At 41.0% G+C, this 20,372-nt stretch overlaps 1 protein-coding gene across 4 annotated transcripts in view; it reads right to left on the bottom strand.

Moving 5' to 3' along the window:
- Positions 1–20,372, bottom strand: part of SYTL5 (synaptotagmin like 5) — an 80,094-nt gene that overhangs the window by 16,369 nt on the left and 43,353 nt on the right. For 2 of the 4 annotated variants that reach the window (XR_016280205.1, XM_089511825.1), the window contains exons 4-11: positions 17,436–17,551; positions 15,955–16,093; positions 13,255–13,365; positions 11,347–11,503; positions 9,311–9,440; positions 8,071–8,177; positions 6,675–6,767; positions 1,310–1,375 (exon numbers count right to left, since the gene is read on the bottom strand). Coding sequence is in view for 3 of the 4 variants with exons in the window: in XM_089511825.1 (XP_089367951.1) it covers positions 1,310–1,375; positions 6,675–6,767; positions 8,071–8,177; positions 9,311–9,440; positions 11,347–11,503; positions 13,255–13,365; positions 15,955–16,093; positions 17,436–17,551 (919 nt within the window). In the remaining variant the exon portion in view is untranslated. The remainder of the gene's footprint in view (positions 1–1,309; positions 1,376–6,674; positions 6,768–8,070; positions 8,178–9,310; positions 9,441–11,346; positions 11,504–13,254; positions 13,366–15,954; positions 16,094–17,435; positions 17,552–20,372) is intronic. The other 2 variants (XM_089511826.1, XM_089511827.1) reach the window with 2 other exon arrangements.

The following is a 20,372-nucleotide window of genomic DNA, read 5'->3' as shown; positions in this document are numbered from 1 at the left end:
CGACAGAAGCTACAATCTAAAGAGAGTATTCACTTCCAAGTATTCAAGCATTCAGTTTTGTGAATATGGTACGAAGCATATCATCTACTGTGGAAACAAATGTGTTGTACTGTCTTGTGTGTTAGACTAGGGTTCAGGGAGACCAGGATTCAAATCCTGCTCAGCCATGGAAACTCATTAAGACTGCATCTGCACTGCATAAATAATCTGGTTTGACACCACTTTTACCATCATGGCTCAAAGCTACAGAATTCTGGGGATTGTAGTTTGTCATCACACCAGAGTGGAGGAAGTGAACAGTAAGCATATGGCTGTTCAATCAACTGTGAGTCTACCCAGCAAGTAGTATTGCACAAGCTATCTTTCACCATCTTGTCAGCAAGGGTATGCAAGGAGGCTTACCATGTGTAAATTGTAAGAAATCGTGGGAAACCCATGATCTGTGTTCACACCCTTGCGCACTTCTCCCATAACTAAATTGTCATGGAGGCATTGGAGCTCACCCGTAAAGCAGAATAGTTCAACGGGATCTTCTATTATTACCAAATGGCAGCTCCAAGAGCACTTTACTGACAGGACACGAAAGCGCCAATGCCTCCATGACGATTTACTCACGGGAGAAGCATGTGGGGGGTGTAAGCCAGCTTTTTTGCAGCTGTTCCAGATTTTGTTCCTTTTGTGTTAGCTACCATTTAAATATATAAACAGGTTTGGCCTCTCAAGATAGCTTGAGAGCCATGCTTGACCACACAGGGTTTCCCATGATTTCTGATGATTTCCTGACGATTTACACATAGTAAACTTCCCGTATGAAAAAGTCCACAGTCCAATACTTTGTTAAAATCAAAACATACTAGACCCATGCTTCCCCATGATTTATTGGACTAGTAATTATCAAAGGAGATAAGGTTAGTCTTACTGGACTTACTTTTGATAAATTCATGGGTCCTAGTAGTCAATGCATTTTTATTTGCTAATAGAATGAGTGGTTAATATGTGTTGAGTTTTTCCTAATGTCAATATTAGGCTGATCAGTCCTAAACCAGTTCTCATTTCCCTGTCATCTGTATTCCCCTTACACTACCTCCAGTATCTCACAATCAGGACTGTTGGAATCCCATAATTTTACTAGGAGTTCACTGTCCATTTTTAAGGCTAAGATAATTATGTCTGGGGGAAACCTCTTTACTGATCTTACACTTTTAATGAGACAATTAATACCAATTAAGATGAATATATTTTATATAGAGGGGGGGGAACAGCAACAAAAAAGAACCCATAAGTGTGTCAGAAAAACAAGTGAACTTACTGTATCACCATCTGCTTCTGGGACATTTAAATAGGTCCATTTCCTATCAGAACTTGAAGGAGAATTCTTTAAGAAGAGAAAGAAAAGGAAAGGCGTAGAAAGGACAGAATTAAAGGAAAGGCTTTAAAAAAACTGAAGAGATAAAAGAAATAAGCCAAAGTATCACTAATATGAAAATGAACCACTATTACTAGAAAGGTCTGCTGATAAATTCATAGATAGTTATGTATTTTTGTCTTGCAACAATAAAAATAGGATTGAATTTGAAAATCGCTAACTTTCCTCTTGTAACTTTACAGGAAGATATTGATTAAAAGTTTTACTTACTGTGAGAGAGATGTCTGTAAAACCCACTCAGTAACCTACTGCAGTTCATATATTTTAACATTTTTAAAATAAATTGCTCAAATTTACTAATGATGTCAACACTGCTGCTATTATAATATCTGCTGATTTTAAACAGAAAATAATGCCCTCACTAAATAGTGACTGACCTTATCCTCCCTGAAAATGATATATCCATTCATCACTTGTGACATTTTAATCTTACATATTTGTGGCTGAATTCAAAGATATAGCCATGCTACTCTATAGAATCAGTACGTAGAGATTTTGTAGCACCTTTGAGACTAACTGAAAGAAAGAAGTTGGTAGCATGAGATTCTGTAGACTTCAGTCTACTTCCTCAGATGGATTTTGTGGAGTGGAAGCTAGGCACAGACAGGAGGATAGGAGTTTAACATTGAGGAATGTTTGTTGTAATTCCTTGTGTTTGGCACCCCTGTCTTGTGGATCTGAGCAGATGCGATTGTATTGGAGGGCTTGGCTGTAGACTATAGGTCTAGTGATGTGTTCAGGGTGGATGCTGAAGGTATGCAAGTACTTGTAGCGGTCCGTGGATTTGTGATATAGTGTGGCGCTTATCTATCCATTTTGTACTATACTGTGGTGTCCAGAAAGTAAACTTGTTCAGTAGGTAGTTTCAGGCTGAGAGTGATGGTGGGGTGGAAGTTACTGAAATTCTGGTGGAATGTCTTGATTGAGTCCTCTCCCAGAGTCCAAACTCCAGGAATTACAACAAGCATTCCTCAAACTACAGGATCCACCACATGAAGTGAAAAAACAAATAAATAAGGCAAGATGTGTACCCAGGACTGATAGTCTCATTGCAAAACTGGATCTGCCTGTTCGTCTCCATGCACAAAGAACTTCCTATGTCTTTGTGCATTAATGACCATAGTTAAAACTGGACCTGAAACTTCATTTCCATACACAAAGGATTTGGTATTGACATCCTCACATGCCAATGGCATATACAGTGCGCCCGCGCCATACGCGGGCGCGCCATACGCGGCCTTGAGCATACGCGCTCAAGCCGCGGGGCACGCGCAGGGTAGAAGGGGCGGCGCGTCCCATTCAACTGAATGGGCACGCACGCTTGTTGCGCCCTGTGCGCGCCCGCGCCACCACGCTGCCGTGCACAAGCCCCATTGTTTCCAATGGGGCTCGAGCATAGGCGGAATTCGCCTTACACGGAGGGATCCGGAACAGATCCCCCGCGTAAGGCGAGGATGGACTGTATATGTTTGTACCTGGCTTCCACTCCACCAAATGTACCTGAGGAAGTAGACTGAAGTCTATGAAAGCTCATGCTGCTAATTTCTTTCTCTCAGCCTCAAAGGTGCTACAAGATCTCTCTATGTATTTGTGGCTGGATTAAGTGGCTGATGCAATCTCTTTTTCCTACTGCAGGTTATATGAACAATGAAATAACTACCAGTGGGCCCCAACTTCGCAGTTGGAACCCAGATTATATCTTAGTCAAAGTAAATGAAATCTGTGCTAGACCAAATCCGAGACATGAAATATAATATTTTGAATATAGCTCAGACGTTAACAGAACTTGTGTAGAAGCTGGAACACTGGTTTAAATAGCTCCTCTTCATCAGGACATAGACAGGTATTTGTTGCCACCACAACTTGCAGATCCAGATAGAAGTGGAAATTCTAAAGAATTTAATGACTTCAACTCAAGGAACATAAACAGGCTCACCAGCACTGGGAATCTCTCTAGAACAGTGACATCACTAGGGGCATGCGAGGGGTACAGCCTGAACAGGGTGACACTCCAGAAGAGGGGTAACATACAGCCAAGCGTCCCCCCATTTTTCTGCCTGGCACCACTTTACTTGCAAGTAAAGCAATGCCAGGCAGGGAGAAAGAGGGCCCTGGGCACCCCACCTCCCTGTCTTGCACTGTTTTACTTGTGAGTAATGTGGCACCAGGCAGGAAGGAAGAGGGCACATACTTTTGGCCCTGCTCCCTGCAGCCCCATTCCCTAAGCCCCCTGTACTGGGTTACAACATTGCTCTAGAAATAATGAATTGCCAGTGTTATGACATTTTGACTACTACTTGTATTTAAGAATACATTCAATTTTACACTGAAAAACATGTTTTTACCATAATGCTGACAACTTTTCTTTTAAACAGAATGTTACCTTCAATGGAAAATAATTTCACTTAGTCAGTTCTGCTTAATTATGCACCCTTTACTCTAAAAGGCAAAGCATGCGGCTAACGGCTTCTCTAGATTCCCTCATACAGTTGCCCAAGTTCATCCTAAATCTGTCTTGTAATTCTGTGCCACTATACACAAATGGCTGTCGCATTAGGAGAGCAGAGTCCTTCAACCATACAGTAACTAGTCAGTTACAAAGAGCATGTGCTAAGGAAACAACTTTAAGTTAGAAGTTAGTTTCTTCTTGCACTGCAGGTTTCTGCAATATGGAGGAACTGATGTTCCAGTCAGCAGTTTTGCCTCTCACTTCCTGCCAAAAGATTTCTTCTGAGGCTGGTCTCCCTGTCATTTCCTTTATTCTCAGTTAGCATGCAGGTCTATGGGACAAAGCAGCACTATGACAGAAAGAGGGGGGAACATTTTTCCTGTTTTACTGTCTCTCCCTGTTACCTTAGTTTACTTTGCATTTCACAAATCAGTACTATAGTGAGCTCTTCATCTCCGCAGGCTTGTCATCCAAGGATTTGAGCTGTTGTTTTTAATGGAGGTGTGTGCATGTGGTCACAGCGCCATAGGAAACAATGGGACTTGAATTCCCATGTTTTTTGTAATCAACAAAGGGGTCCAAAATGGTCATGGTGCAGTCTGCACTGCCCTAGTGACTCCACTGTTCTAGAGAGATTCTTCCCCCACAAGCAAGAGCCATCACTTCTTTAACCAGCTTCAAAACGGAGTTGAAAACCATCCTGTTCAGAGAAGCCTTCCCAGGCATTGCATAATTGTTGCTTACTATTTGATGTTCTTTTGGTGCCTGTTTATCAAACCATTTCCTGTATTGCTATGTACTGTATATGTATTATCCTACTTGAGAGTATGTATTTTCCCTGGAAAATGATTAACCATCCATTATGAAGCCAATCCCTCCCTCCAGTCCATGTGCCTTGGTCCAGACCTTGGAGGTAGAGAGGAACTGCTGGACCTCTTACCCTTTCCCTCCACCACTCCCTTCTCCTTCTGTGTCATGTCTTTTTAGATTGTAAGCCCAAGGGCAGGGAACTGTCTAATTAAAAAGATTGTATGTACAGCGCTGTGTAAATTTACAGCACTTCATAAATAAAGGTTAATAATAATAATAATAATAATAATAATAATAATAATAATAATCTCATAGGAATATTTCATTCAGTACTGTCATCTCCCCATTCCCAGATAGTTTGAACATTGCTCAAGGCATGATCAGTGAGATCACATCACTCTGCTTCTGTGAAAAGGAACATAACATTCAGATCATTAAAAAAAAAGCATCCTGAACCCAGGCAAAACAGGCACTGTACAAAAGAAAGCTGAATTCTGCAAATGGTATAAATTATGCAAATAAAACAAAATTTATTATTTTGCCTAATACATTGGATTTTGCTAATCACTAAATGCAACCTGCTCTTTCCAAGAAATGAAAATCTTATTCAACCACTTTATCAGGCAATCTCTACACACCTTTAGAGTTCTCTGTCTGGTCCTAAGAGACCTTTTAAAAGAAAACAAAAACCAAAATTCTGGGGGAACTGTACCCACTATCAAATGAAATCAGCACACATATTCCCATGGCCTTACCATGCCAAACAGCTACCTTTATCTGTTATATTTTACCACTAATTCTAAACAAATATAAATATCACTTTTAATCTTCTTTTTCTTTTAAGATTCTAGCACTAGTACTACACCCTGCAATTGTCTTTCTTCATCACAAATGAATTATACACACAAATTTCATCTCATCCTACAGTTTCTCTCCAACATGTTCATGTATATGAGACAATTATAGATTTAACCAAGGCATCTGCTATCTTTAGAGACCAGGAAAATGTGTTTATTTGCACAATCCAGATTTTCAACAGCATCTAGCAATCGATTATATCCATGCATCCTACAGTATACAGTGCTATGTACATAGCTGCATTACACATACCCGATTGAGCCAGCCCCTCATATTCTGTACACACGCAGAATTCCCAGATTCATTTGATGTTTTGGGAGCTTTAGTCATATGTGCAACAAAAACTAATTTATGTTCCTTTCCTGCATGTTTTACTTCCCCTCAAATTCTAGTCTAAACACAAATCAAGACCACTTGGAAGGACAGATCACCATATTCTGAATTTATATTGCATTAGATTGTGGCAAGGAAGTATTATTGGACCAGGAGGAACAGTTCAGCTACACCAGGGGTAGGCAACCTGCGGCCCACAGGCCGGATGCGGCCCGGCGAGGCCTTGGGACTGGCCCCAGCCCAGTCCTGCCGCCGGGGCCTTTGGCCTCTTGAGCACAGGGGCAAGGGGAGCAATTGTCTATAGACGCCTCAGAAACATGCATTTATATTAACATTTTTTTAAAAATCAGCAATTTTTTTCATGTGTCCTCCACTTTTTTTAAAAAAAGTGTCCACCATTTGAAAAATGTCCTACATTTGTCCTGGTTTATTTATTTATTTTTAAACAAATTAAATTATTTAATTATTTTTTTTTTTTGGCTTCGGCCCCCCAGTTGTCTGAGGGACAGCAACCCAGCCCCTGGCTCAAAAAGGTTGCCTATCCCTGAGCTACACCATAGAGAATGGCTAATTCTATTAACACATGAGAATATAAAAATAGAAATAGTGGAAAGTGACATTTAAAAACTTCTACTAAAAAGCAATACAGATAAAGTTGAAAGTCAGAAAGGAAAAAGAGCAGAATAAAATAAGAATTATTTTAAAAAGAGGAATGAAAAGGGTGTATATCAACAGCTTAACAAATTCCACAAGAAGAAACTGTGCAAGGAAAATGCATAGAGAAAAGGGAAATCTTACTGTTGATAATCCACTTGTCAAATTGACCCGCTTCTTTGAAGAACCAGAGGCCACAATATCATCAATATCTTCCTCTGCCTCATCCAGGTAATCCTAATAGGCAGAGGAGGGGGAAAAAAGTAAAGGCTCTAACTTTAGGAATCAGGTGAACTACAATTGATGTAGCACAAATATTCCTGAATTGGGATGGTTACAAGGTGGAAGTAGTGTTCATTTTCTGTCAATTCACAATCTAAGAGAAAGATAATTGCAGGAGCCATTTTTCTCTGATCTTTACCTGTATCCAGATTCTTCTGAAGCACACAGCTAACGAGAAAACTAAAGACTTTTTTGTTGGTTTTTCGGGCTATGTGGCCATGTTCTAGAAGAGTTTCTTCCTGACATTTCACCAGCATCTGTGGCTGGCATCTTCAGAGAATGCTTGCCTGGAAAGGAGTTGGGTATATATATTGTGTGACCTGGGAAGGCAGGAGTGATTTGCATGTGGATTGTTCTGTTGCTAATGGCAGGCCTCAGGGTGGGAGGCTAGAAAGAGGAATTGAGATGAGCACCATCCCCTATGGCTGGACACGACTTGACAACAGGGGAATACCTTTACCTTTATCTAGAAAGAGGAATTAGCACCCCCTTGGGAAATTTTTTTTAAAAAAAACTTCTACACAAATGCACCCAAAGGCCTTCTAGAGTATGTGGGGCCACTTTTACCATGTACTGTCTTCCCAGGGCATTTTAGGAATAGGAATAGGAGAAACTGTTTTCACAACTCAGAACAGTCCCTTCCTGTTTACTTCATTTTTAAAAAAATGCTCTCCTGGCCTAAAATGCTAAAGGGAAGCTGAAAACCTCTCCCCACAGCCAAAGAGAGCAATTGGGGGCATTATTATTATGATTATTATTATTATTACTCAATGTTTAAAAAAAGAAAAAGAAATTGACACCAGGGGCAGGGGGGCTGGAGACCACAAAATAAGCCCTTAAGTCTGCATGTGGCCCATAGGCTACACTTTACCACTTGTGGCAAAGAATATGTTCTGTAAGGCAGAATACTGTCTTGTAGGTCACACCCTAAACATTTACTATTCAAATCTTGTGAGCAGGCAGATGTAGCTACCTTTGTCAACTGCTGCGGCTGCACATTATGGTCCACTGTGACAGATGCAACACAGGGAAAAGGTAGGTATAGTTTATGTACATGTGGCATATCACATGGGAGGAAAGTAAACTGCACACATTGCCAGACACCCATCCATAGCTTACTTCTTTGAAATTTCTATTGTCTACAATCTGTACTCAACATAGATTGTGGCAGATTGGCTTCTGTTCCAAATGAATTTGGAACAGCTAATTGTAAAATATGACCATCTGTTTTATAGGCTTTGGTGTGGTTTTAACTCACCAGTTCCTGGTCTAACGCTCCAGGTACAGATTTACTTCTTAGACTTAAAGTGTCATCATTTCCTTCAGAAAAAGACCCACTGAGATCTATCTCTGATCTGCTGCGATCTGTAAAACAGAAAGGGAAATCTATGACCTTTAAACTCTAGACTACAAATACTATTCCAATATCTTCTTTGCATTTTTGTGCATAAGTGATACTCCAATTATCTCCAACTTCCCATAGCTATCAATCATCCTCCTTTAACCCACCTTCTTGTTGAAAGAAACAGAGAAGGAAAAGTGCAAAAACAGCACTGGATTAGTGAAGAAATTTCACTTGTAGGTTCCATTTTTTAAAATTCCTGCTGTGCTTTCATTTAAGGGAGATAAAAGAGAAAAAAACATATTTTGAAGAAATGAGTCTTTAACCCCACTGTACATGGGTTACATCCCATACTATAATTACATTTAAGAAAGAAAATACTGTATATACTCATCTATAAGTCTAAAAATTTATGCCTCAAAATTGATCCCAAAATCCCAGGTCAACTTATTTACAGGTCACTATGGAAACGGGATAGCAGCTCTTTCAGATTTCCCCATGTGATGCAGAGAGGAGTTTAGCAAGAAAGAGCCAAGCAAAATGAGTCCTGGGTGATTGACTGATATTGCTGTTTAAGAGTTCCCCTCCCACCAGCACGTCTGTCTGAAACGAAAGCTGAAACGATGAAGAAAAGCCTTAATGAGAGTCGCTGTTGCCATATGCACACATACACAAACTGAAGGAGCCTCCAAGTTTTGCCTTCGACCTATCCACAGGTCATGGCAAAATCCATAATTTTGGCCCCAAAACCTGACATTGACTTATATGTAAGATCGATTTATAGTTGAGTATATACGCTACACATATTATACATTTCAATCAACAATGGTGTTATATAGCTGACTTTTACAGAAGGAAACATATAAAAATGTATTTAGTCAATAAAACTCACTGAAAATTCTTCCTTTTGAAGCCATAGCACATTCTAGAAAGGGTTAGAATTTACAGATGCTTTAAGTATAACTTCATTTTTCTTTTTAAGCATTATCAGAAAGAGATAACCATTTCAATTTTTGAGATGCATCAACTGCAAACAAGATGTCTCTCTAATGGAAAAGGAAACCATAATTTTGCATTCAGAAGATACCATGTTCACTCCTTATCATCTGCCATTTGAAGAACCAGTGAGCACTCTGTAAACTCAGGTAAAATTTACCTGATGATAGAGATGTCCTTGAAACTGCTACTGAGGGTGTTCGAGATACTTTCCCACAATGCCTTTTTGCTAAATCTGCAGGTATACTTTCACTTGCAAGCAAAGTAGTGCCATTTTCTAATTGAGGATCCTGCCCAAAGACAATGAATAAATGGATTAATATATTCTATAGAACACATTATTAAATCCACTAAAACTCTAATACAGTAGTTTGCTTTGTCTGCAATACCATACCAAACACCATGCTAATAACACGTGTTCTACCTTCCATCTGTTTATTTACATGTATATCTGAAGAGAACATTAGAATGTCATTGTATCTGTATTAATAATCCTGATAAAATATTCTGATTTATTTGACTGAGACAATAAATGCAAGGAAACTGCTGTATCCCAGGAATGAGAAGCATACTGTAGCATTATGACAAGAAATGAATAAAAATAAAAAAGATCACATTGAAGCAAAAAACAAGACATTATATGGTAATTGCCATATTTATCAATTTTATACTCACAATATAAGTACAATTAATATTAACATTTGTGGGAAGTCTGTAGCATTTGGGCAGCCAGGAGAAAAAATGCCATCTGCAAAATATTTTTGCAAATGTGCCCAGTTTTTTCTAAGCATTTATTATGTCTGCTAACATTCAAACCAATATCTCCATAACAATTAAGGGCTCCCATCTTTAAAACAGGAATGATATTACATTTTGATATCTGATATCTCAATTACTGGACAAATCTTACAAATGCCAATTTACTTAGAGAACTAAACTAATTTTCCAAATGGTTTCTAAAGGTTATGAAGAACTGCCCAGTTATACAGACAATTATGAGGGACAATGGCAGTTGCAATCCAATGAAAAAGGAGAACCACTACTTCTAGATGCTTCCAGGATCAGAAATTGCTCTCCAAGGAAAGAAACTGGGCCCTGCTTTTAAGTGTGTGTTTGAAGGTGTAGAAGGCAGCATTTCAAGTATTATTTGAAAGTGAAAAAATTGGGAAGATAGTGTTTCCCAAAGCAAGTTCCCAGGGGACAGAAAGGGACCCTGGATCCATCAGAGCTTAATCTGAACCAATGAGATTTAGTGGGCAGAATATTAAGATTTAGAACAAGAAGACCTGGATTGAAGGCCTTGCTAATCCATGAAGCTCACTTGGTGGCCTCTCTCAGATTAAATCATCTAGCAAGGTAATTATTCCTATTGAGAGTCAGCGTGGCGTAGTGGCTTGTGTGCTGGACTACAACTCTGAACTGGGGTTTGACTCCCCACTTGGCCATGAAACCCACTGGGTAACCTTGGGCATGTCACATACTCCCAACCTCAGGAAAAGGCAATGACAAACCTTCTCTGAACAAATTTTGCAACCTCCTCCCCCCCCCCCCAAAAAAAAAATGTGATAGGGTCACCATAAATCAGAAGCAACTTGAAGGAACACTACAACATTTCCTACTGTTCCCTGATTATTAAAATGAGACTTCTTATATTAGTGTGTTTTAAGACTAAATAGCATTTCCCTATGAAACACTGTAAATACCAGAGTCCACCATTATGGTTGCACCAGGAGCCAATTTTCTGCCCCTTAAATTTTTGGAATATGGAAGCTGCCACATAAATTGCCTCTGAAGGAGAAGGAATTCACCTGTTTTGTCCAGAAAAGGGGCAATGGGAGGCATTTAAGGGCTGCAAATACAACCTTGAAGGGCTACATTTTGCTTACCACTGGTATATACAAATGGTGTGACTAAGGACTAGTTTGCACCAAGGCTGTGCATTCATGTCTATGTTATAATGGTGCAGATTGAAGATGGGAGCTCCCATACTTTAATCCTGCACTGCATACAGAAAAATTGATGGTTTTCTATGATCAGGGAACTAATTTGTATGGGAGGAAACACCAGCTCATACAAAACCAAATTTGAAGTGTTTTAGTGAAAACCTGTCCCATCTGGTAACTCTTATGCTGTTGAGTTTATTTTTCTGGAAGCACTGAAATCCTGAGAGAACTCTTTTTACATCAGTCAACTTACCATGCTGTAGTCTACAGTCATGCTCCGTGTACTCAGTGCTGGTGACCTTGGACGAACTGGAGTGGAGGCATTGCTTTGGTTTATAGAACCCATTGCGCCTTTCAGGCTACCAGACGTATTCTCCAGATCATTGCTATCTAGTGAACCAGTGCTCTCCCTAAGGAAACAGTACGAAACACCTATCCTCTTAGTGCCACTCATACACCACAGGGAACAGCATCAAGCACATTAAAGAAGATAACTTCCCATTAGTTTAAAAATGTACAAACACAATAACAACAACAACAACAACAATCGTTTATTTATATTTTCCCACCTCTCCCAGATGGATCGATGTGGGGTTACAGTCTTCCAAAATGCATACATCAATACTTAAAATACATATAAAAACACATCAATAAAATTAATAGCAATCAATTTTAAAAACTAACTCTTCATAAAATGGCAATACAGTAACATTATACAAAGGTCAGAGGGTATTTCTTACATAAGGTCAGGTGGGTAAGCTCACCAGAAGAGATCTGTCTTAAGTGCTCTCTTAAATGCCTCCAAGGAGGTAATGAGACAGATCTCTTCCAGAAGACCATTCCACAATTTTGGAACAGCTATCATCCTGGCCTTGAAGGGAGAGAAGCACTGAATTCATATCAAATAATGCTATGCTTCTAGTCAAGAGAAACAGAACATGTGATTCTCCAGATGTTTTACTGCTGCTCCCATCATCTTTGGACACTTATGCTGGCTAGAGACAATGGAAGCTGCAATACATGAACATCTGAAGGGCCATCTTTTTAACCTATTCAATTAAGTATTTCTGAAGTTAAAGAGAAATTAAAAGTGTAGCCTAGCCACCTTAACATGTTTAACAAACTGAATCTTCCTCACCTTTCAGAATCAGCATGTTATACATGCACATACATACCCACTGACAGATATGAGTGTTACAGTCTTGTGGACCCTTGGTATTATTCAAAGATGATAAACATTTATGCCAAACTGAATGATTATGGGATGTGTAATTGTTTGACACATGGAGGCTACATGGTGTGCCATACTTGTTCTGACCTTTCTCATAGACTCCTTCATTTGGTGCCATTTGGGGACACCTGAGATCTCAAAGGGGTGTTCAGCTGCTCCAACTATATCCATCTGTCTGCCCTTTCCCCGAGAGAAACAATGTTCCATCTGTCCAATTTATTTCATATGAAACATTCCCAACCTAAGCTGTCATCCAATCCAATCCATACCCAGTGTGGATTTCTTACAACATTTCCAACATTCACAATTTTGACCACTCTGCTTTCATTCAGTTATTCATACTTACTTCTATTCATGATCTGAGCAACTGAAAGTGTTTAATATTCTGCAGTGGGATTTCTAATATTTTTCTAACTTGGTGAACGTCTTTACTTGATAACACATCACTTCAATGTCTAAGCATTCTTCTTAATTTTCTGGAAATTCCTTTCATGTTAGATATGGAAGCTGAATTATACCTTTGCTTGGCTGATCTTGTCATATCACGTTGTGAGTAACTGCTATGAACAGCCTTTCTTTACAACAATGAAAGCTTATTAGAAAATCAGTGGGACAGTTAAATGATATTATTGACAATGACACTCAAATCCTTTAGCAAACTAAAGGCATCACATTTAAGCCAGAACAGGTTATGTGAACTGTGTTGCTTGCAATCATATCAGATATGGTTTTTAAAAATTTAATCAGGTGGATTTTGAGCAGGATCATAGTGCATGGAGAATGAAGGTTTAAGCCTTTCCTCCCCATTTGCAATCCCAATAAAACTCTTCTTCACAGATGCCATGCACTGCAGCCAGTATTGGTGATGGGGCTGAGGACACACTGGAGAAATAAAGATTAATTGTGTCAAGGTGATTCCACTTCTCTTACCTCTCAGCACTGTTCATACTCTGGATGTCAGCATTTGAGCCAATGCTTCTTCCATCCTCTGCTTTCACATTTGCAACCTCTCCTTTAGAAATTCCCTTGAAAACTTTTTTGCTGAACAAAGATTAAAAGGTAAATATTATTTTGCAGATTTCTTAAAGACAAAATATATGAGATCCTATTAACCTGTAATTTATTAACTATCAAATCTATTAAGTATCTCTTTGTGCCCCTGAGAAGATACTGCCAGGGTCTTTGCATTTTCTTGAAGTAACATTCATGATGAAATGAGACAATGGTGCATGACCTTCAGAACCACTAGCCCATTTGTCACAGATACTACTAAGCAATACTGTAAAACAGGGGTAGGCAACCTTTTTGAGCTGGGGGCTGGGTTGCTGTTCCTCAGACAACTGGGGGGCCGAAGCCGGGGGAGGAGCTTCCACCCTCCGGGGCGGGGCTGAGTGCTGAGGTGGAGCTTCCACCCTCTGGGGCCGGGGCTTTCTCTGCTCTCTTTCCCGACCTCCATTTGTCTGACAGACAGCTTGGGGGGGGGGGGGTTGGGAGAGGGGGTGACAGGCGCGCCTGCTCCTCCTGCCCTTCCTTGGCCCCCAGCTGCCTCTCAGACAGCTGGGGACCAGTAAGGGCCCGTGAGGGGCAGGAGAAACAGGCACGCGGCCCCTGCTCTGTTCCTCGGGGCTTTGCCAGGCCTGAGGTGTCCTCCGAAGGACACCTCAGGTCTGCCGAAGCCCCATGGGGAGGAGGAGGCATGTGCCCGCCCTCTCCTCCTCGGCCCCTTCCTTTGGCTGAACGGGCTCCAAGGGGCCCGTTCGGCGAAAGGGGAGGGAGGCCGAAGGGAAGGGCTTAGGCACCCATCCCAGGCCATTCCCTTCGGCTCTTCCCTTCGGCCAAAACCACTATCATTGTTAAAGCAGACCTTTTAGCATTAAAAGCACCGAAAATACACAGAAATGCACTTTGGAAAGTCACACTGTCTCACCTTCATAACGAGTGAGTGCATGTCTCAGAAACTGACTGATATCACCATCATCATCATCATCATCATCATCACTACCACTATCATTGTTAAAGCAGACCCTTTAGCATTAAAAGCACCAAAAATACACAGAAATGCACTTTGTAAAGTCACACTGTTTCACCTTCCGAAAGAGTCTTCTTCTTCTTCCTCCTCCTCCTCCTCCTGCTCCTTCCTTCCTCCCTCCTCCTCCTCCTTCCTCCTCCTCCTCCTTCCTTCCTCCTCCTGCTCCTTCCTTCCTCCCTCCTCCTCCTCCTCCTCCTTCTTCCTCCCTCCCTCCCTCCCTCCTCCTCCTGCTAATTCCTTCCTCCCTCCTCCTCCTCCTCCTCGTCCTTCCTCCTCGTCCTTCCTCCTCTTCTTCCTCCTTCCTTCCTTCCTTCCTCCCTCCTCCTGCTCCTTCCTTCCTCCCTCCTCCTTCTCTTCCTCCTCCCCCCGCGGGAAGGGCGGGAAGGAGGAGGAGGACCCCCGCCCCTTCCTGCCCTGCCTGCGACTGCCTGGAACCACAGGAAGGGAGGGAAAGGGCGGGAGGACCCCCGCCCCTTCCTTCCCTCCCCGCGGCTGTCGCAGCCGTGGGAAGGGAGGGAAAGGGCAGGAGGCTCGATGCGGCCGCTGGAGCCCTCCTAGAGGCCCGATGCAGCCGCCGGAGCCCTGTTGGAGGGCTCCAGGGGCCGCACCAGGCCTCCTAGAGGCCCGCCACCATTTTGTTTTTCAAAATGGCGGCGAAGTCTCGTGTGACCTTTCCCGTCGTGCCCTGCAACGGGAAAGGTCATGCAAGACTTTGGCCGCCATTTTGAAAAAAATGGCACCCGGAGCGGCGAGGAAGCAGCAATCAGCGGCAGGACTGCGCAGGGGCTGGCTGAAAGGCCTCCGTGGGCCACATCCGGCCCACGGGCCAGAGGTTGCTGACCCCTGCTATAAAAAAATGCACTGGAGATAGAGCTGCCATGAGAACACTATTGCATCTTCAGTGACTTAGGAATATAAGAGCCCTGATGAACTAGTCATGAGCATATCTAGGCATCCAATTTCCAGCAGTAACGACTTGTCACAAGAAGAAGAATAGTACTCGCCTGCTACTGATTCCCAGCAACTGGTATAATAATATACCCATAATTACTTGAAGGCATCCATAGACTTATTCTCCACAAATTTGTCCCAAGTACTTTTAAAGCCATCTGTGTTAATGGCCATTACAACATCCTGTGGCAGCAAAGTCAACCAATTAACCATACTAAGAAGTACAATTAATCATGTTCAGAGGTTCAAGGTTTTGTTGTCCTGAGTATCTTGTTAATCAGTTTTACTGGACAACACCCCATCTTTCCATAACTTTCTAGTATTGTGAGAGATGGGGGAAATAATAATAAATAAGATGCCATTGTGTCATTTATGGAGTAGAATGTATGTTTTGAATCATCCTTTTAAAATGTTCAAAATTTAAGTAAATCTGAGTGTAAATCCTTCATAGAATAAAAAACCACTAATAGTTACCCTCTTTCTGTACTTACACATATTACAGCCATACAACATATGCTTTGGTAACAACAACAACATCATCATCAACAACAACAACAGTGTTTCTTTATCTTGAAATTTTATATTCAAGTGATCAACTATGCTGGAGTCAGTAACAGATATCCATCATATATTGTAAAAGGATGCCTTACCCAATTTTTCTGGGCCCACTGAAAACTAATTTTGTCCCACTGGAGAGTGAAGCTAACATGTCTTGCTTTGAAGTGTCCTCTGAGCTCCCTGGCAATTCATCTTTGGTTTTCCCCCCTTCTATCTGTTTAGAAGAAGTATCTTAAAAGAAAAAATGACACTTTAAAAACAGTAAAATGAATTCAAATGCATAATTCTCAGGCAATTCAATTTTAAGCCAACTGACCCCACTCTAAAATGAGCACAGCAGTCACTGGAGCACAGCAGGTCAACTAACTGTTCATGATGCCTAACTGGGCTTCAACAAAGCACTTTTTTTCTGCAACCCACCAGCTGTCACGGCATTTCTTTGTTAAGGGAGTTATACCCCACTTTTTAAAGAAAAATGCCTTCAACAAGTAGTATGAGCAAAACAATAAGGAGAGGGGGTAATAAAGGCAAGTAAAAAGGGGTAATCATCCCCAAAGAAACTGCACATAAGAAACACAACCTAGATGCTTTTAAAAAAGGAGATACAGATAAAGCTACAAGATAAAGTTGGTAGCAATTCTTCCTCAAGACAGAGGCAGAAGGAAGGACTACAGAGGTAATAAGTGTATGGATCAGCAGTTGTTGGATTATAACACCCTCCAGCCTCAGTCACTAAGTGAGGTATGCTGTGGGCTGCAGTTCAACATCTGGAGGGCCACACAATTCTGTTGCCTGTCCATCTGCTTCTACCTTGGGGAAGAAGTACTTGGTGCTGCAGTACTGCTGAAACTAAGCAGAAGTTGTTCTTAATCCCATGGACAAGAGGTCATTGAGTATTCAACATACCGTATATACTCGGGTTAAAAGTCGAGAAATGTGGGTTAAAAAATTGATCCAAAAAACCTGGGTCGACTTATACATGGGTCAATACAGTAATTGACCCAAGCCTCTCCCCAGCCAGACTGCCTCCGCAAGCAACAACTGGCTGGGGAGAGGCTAGGAAGGGCGATCGCTCACCCAAAAGCCTCTCCCTGGCTGAGGAAGCCTGGCTACAGAGATGCTAGGGACGGTGATAGTTCACCCCAAAGCCTCTCTATGGCCAGGCTTTTTTCCCAAGAAAAGGAGCCTGGTGAGAGAGGCTAGGAAGGGCAAGTGATCACCCAAAAGTCTCTTTCCAGCCGGCTCCCTCCCCGAGAGAAAGCCCTGCTGTGGAGAGTCTGGGCAGGGTGTGTGATTGCCCTGCAGCTTGTCCGCAGCCGGGCTGCCTCAGGAAGTTTGACCCTTGACTTATCCACGGGGCATACCAAAATCCATACTTTTGCCCCCAAAAGTTGACCTTGACTTTTACAAGAGGTAGACTTATAGTCAAGTATATATAGTAAGAGGATTTTTAAAATATGAGGGGGAAAAACCAAGTCAGAACATGCCAGTTCTTTATAAAACAAAAAGTGAGGAAATAGCAAGGCTATAAATATACATAGGGAAGGCAAACTCTTTTTCCTCTTATTTTTACCTGGGGCTTTGCGTAGGATGGACCGTCTAACAATATCAGTTCCAAGCAGCTTGGACTGTTTGAAGCGCTTTGCTCTCTCTTCAAAGAACCATTCTCCTGTTACTATCCTAAGATGCCTGCCAGAAAGGAATAAAGCTAAAATGGTACAAAGTCTTGCAATAAATGTGAGTTAGTCATTTGGTTTCCTCATTTGCCAAAGAAATCTATATTGCTTTAGTAAATATTAAAACATAAGGAGAGTGTGACAGCACTAGTATACCAATATATGCCAATAATCTGTTTTGCTAGAAATAAGGAAATAGCAGTTTCACCATTATTTTGTTTGTAACATGTAATAAAGTACTTTTGGGGCAGTAATAACATGCAAATACAGGCAACTTAAAAATGAAAATTAAGAGGAAGGGATAAAGAGGAGGAACATGTAATTGATCTGCATTTTTTCTGTTCCAAATTAAATCTTCTTAAGCAGTTCTCCACTCTCAGCCCTATTTCTCTGGTTATAACAGTATTTAACTATTTACCCTAATCTTTTAAAGAAACCTGTGTGCACTTATTATTGTTTTTAAATTACAGGCTACAACTCAAAGAAAGCAAGGGGAAAACCAAGGAGATATTAGCGATCAGCCTTAATCTCTGTTCTCTCTCTCATACACACACACACACACACACACACACACACACACACACACCGGTGTGTATGTGTGTGTGATCAATTACAAATAAGGTGTGCTGAAAGAAAAACTCATTCCAGTAGATCTACTTTGGAGGAAATTATCTTGCAAACAATTGTCCCAGAACAGAAAGAACAACACAGTCTTCATCCATTTTCATACTTATAACCCAATGGCCTGTCAGGTTAATAAAGTGAAGTTTACTTTACGCCTTAAACTATATGACCTGGAGGACCAGCAATCCTCCCCCTCTCCACCCATGTGCCTGGGATCAGTACCATATTTGTACCCATTAGCTTCAACTCTTTCTTTCCCAGAAATTTTTCATGGACCAGCAGCGGATGGCTCACAGAACAGCATCTGCCCAGCGACCTCCACTTCGAGTGGCATTGTTTTACATGATACAGTTAGGAATATAGCTCAGGTATCTCAGAGTTAGCTGAATCTCACAAATCATCTGACACATGTAATAATCACTCAGCCTATGAGCAATGGCAGCTCTTGCACATCTTCTGTTTAAAAAGAGGCTGCCTGTGCTCCATCTCTCCACTATGGGATCACCACTTCCTCACTACTTCTGCCACCATCCCATTCACTTGGTTTCTGTCTCTAAGCTCAGTCCACACAACAATGCAGAGGAAAAGTGCAAGACAAGAGGAGGAAAATGCTTCATCTCCAGTCCAGGGGTGAGCAGTGTGTGGTCTGTGCGTAATGTGTGATCGCCAAGCCCTTTTTACATCCCCACATGCTCCCCACAATTCTTTTAAAAAAACCTGACAGTGCAGTTTACTGCCAAACATTACAGTCAACTGGAAAAGGAGCTCAATGTGCTATAAACAATGTCAGCCAAAATGTCAGTCAACCTAATTCTTTTTCTATCAACAATAATCTATATCATATTAATGTAAAATTATGTATATTTAAGGTTCATTTATGTAGAAATACAAATTCAATAATCATAAAGCATCCATGAGGACTCATGTTAATAACACAGGCCTGCAAAACTTGGGATGATAAATTTTTTTAAAAAAATGTACACTGGTTTTATAGGAATTTGGCATTCTAAATCCAAAAGTGACCTCACAGAATCATAGAGTTGGAAGAAACCACAACGGCCATCCAGTCCAACCCCCTGCCATGCAAAAACTCTCAATCACAGCATCCCCGACCGATGGCCATCAAGCCTCTGCCTAAAAACCTCCAAGGAGGGAGACTCCACTACACTCTGAGGGAGTGTGTTCCATTGTCAAACAGCCCTTACTGTCAGGAGGTTCCTCCTAAAGTTGAGATGTAATCTCTTTTCCTGCAGTTTGCATGCATTGTTCTGGGTCCTGTTCTCTGGAGCAGCAGAAAACAAGTTTGCTCCCTCCTCAGTATGACATCCCTTCAAATATTTAAACAGGGCTATCATATCACCTCTTAACCTTCTCTTCTCCAGGCTAAACATCCCCAGCTTCCTCAGGCGTTCCTCATAGGACATGGTTTCCAGACCCTTCACCATTTTAATCACCCTCCTTTGGACACGCTCCAGTTTCTCAATGTCCTTTTTTAATTGTGGTGCCCAGATCTTGACACAGCATTCCAGGTGGGGCCTGACCAAAGCAGAATACAGTGGCACTATTACTTCTCTTGATCTAGATAGACACTATACTTTTATTGATGCAGCCTAAAATTGCATTGGCCTTTTTAGCTGGCAAGTTTGCTCCATTACATACTTTTCCCCCCACAACTTGCTGTGATGTTTCTATGTTGTAATATGTGACTGAATGGAGTGATCCTACAAAGAATTATCCTGCAAAGGGTTAAAAAGAAGCTAAAGCATCCTAATAAACTTTAAAAACAATAATTCACTGATATGAAATACTGGTACTAAAATCCATTTAAATAGACTGAAAAAAGTCATACTGGAACATCAGAAATGTTAATCAATACTTACTCAAAGCTGAGTAACAAGTGCATTGATAAAACTATCAAATTTGTGAAACAACTGCATGTGGTACGATATTTTTATTTTTTAATTCAACAACCAAAATACATTAAAAACAGCTACAATATTGAAAAAAAGTTTTTTCACTGCAGGCCTGTTAATGAATGGGAAGATTTTCAGAGAATTTACTGATTCAATGAGGTAATATTTTTAATTAATTTTAAATTTTAATTTTACATATATGTAACAACTATTATGTAATTTTAAGTGGAAAACTTTATTAGAAAGAAAGAAAGAAAGAAAGAAAGAAAGAAAGAAAGAAAGTGCAGCTCTCTGTCA

This window comes from Sceloporus occidentalis, unplaced genomic scaffold, assembly GCF_023333645.1.
Source record: "Sceloporus occidentalis isolate IW3139 unplaced genomic scaffold, rSceOcc1.0.p SCAF_2, whole genome shotgun sequence".
NCBI classification, from domain to species: Eukaryota; Metazoa; Chordata; class Lepidosauria; order Squamata; family Phrynosomatidae; genus Sceloporus; species Sceloporus occidentalis.
The sequence above is the reverse complement of the archived record's forward strand: the minus strand, read 5'-3'. Positions and strand labels throughout refer to the sequence as shown.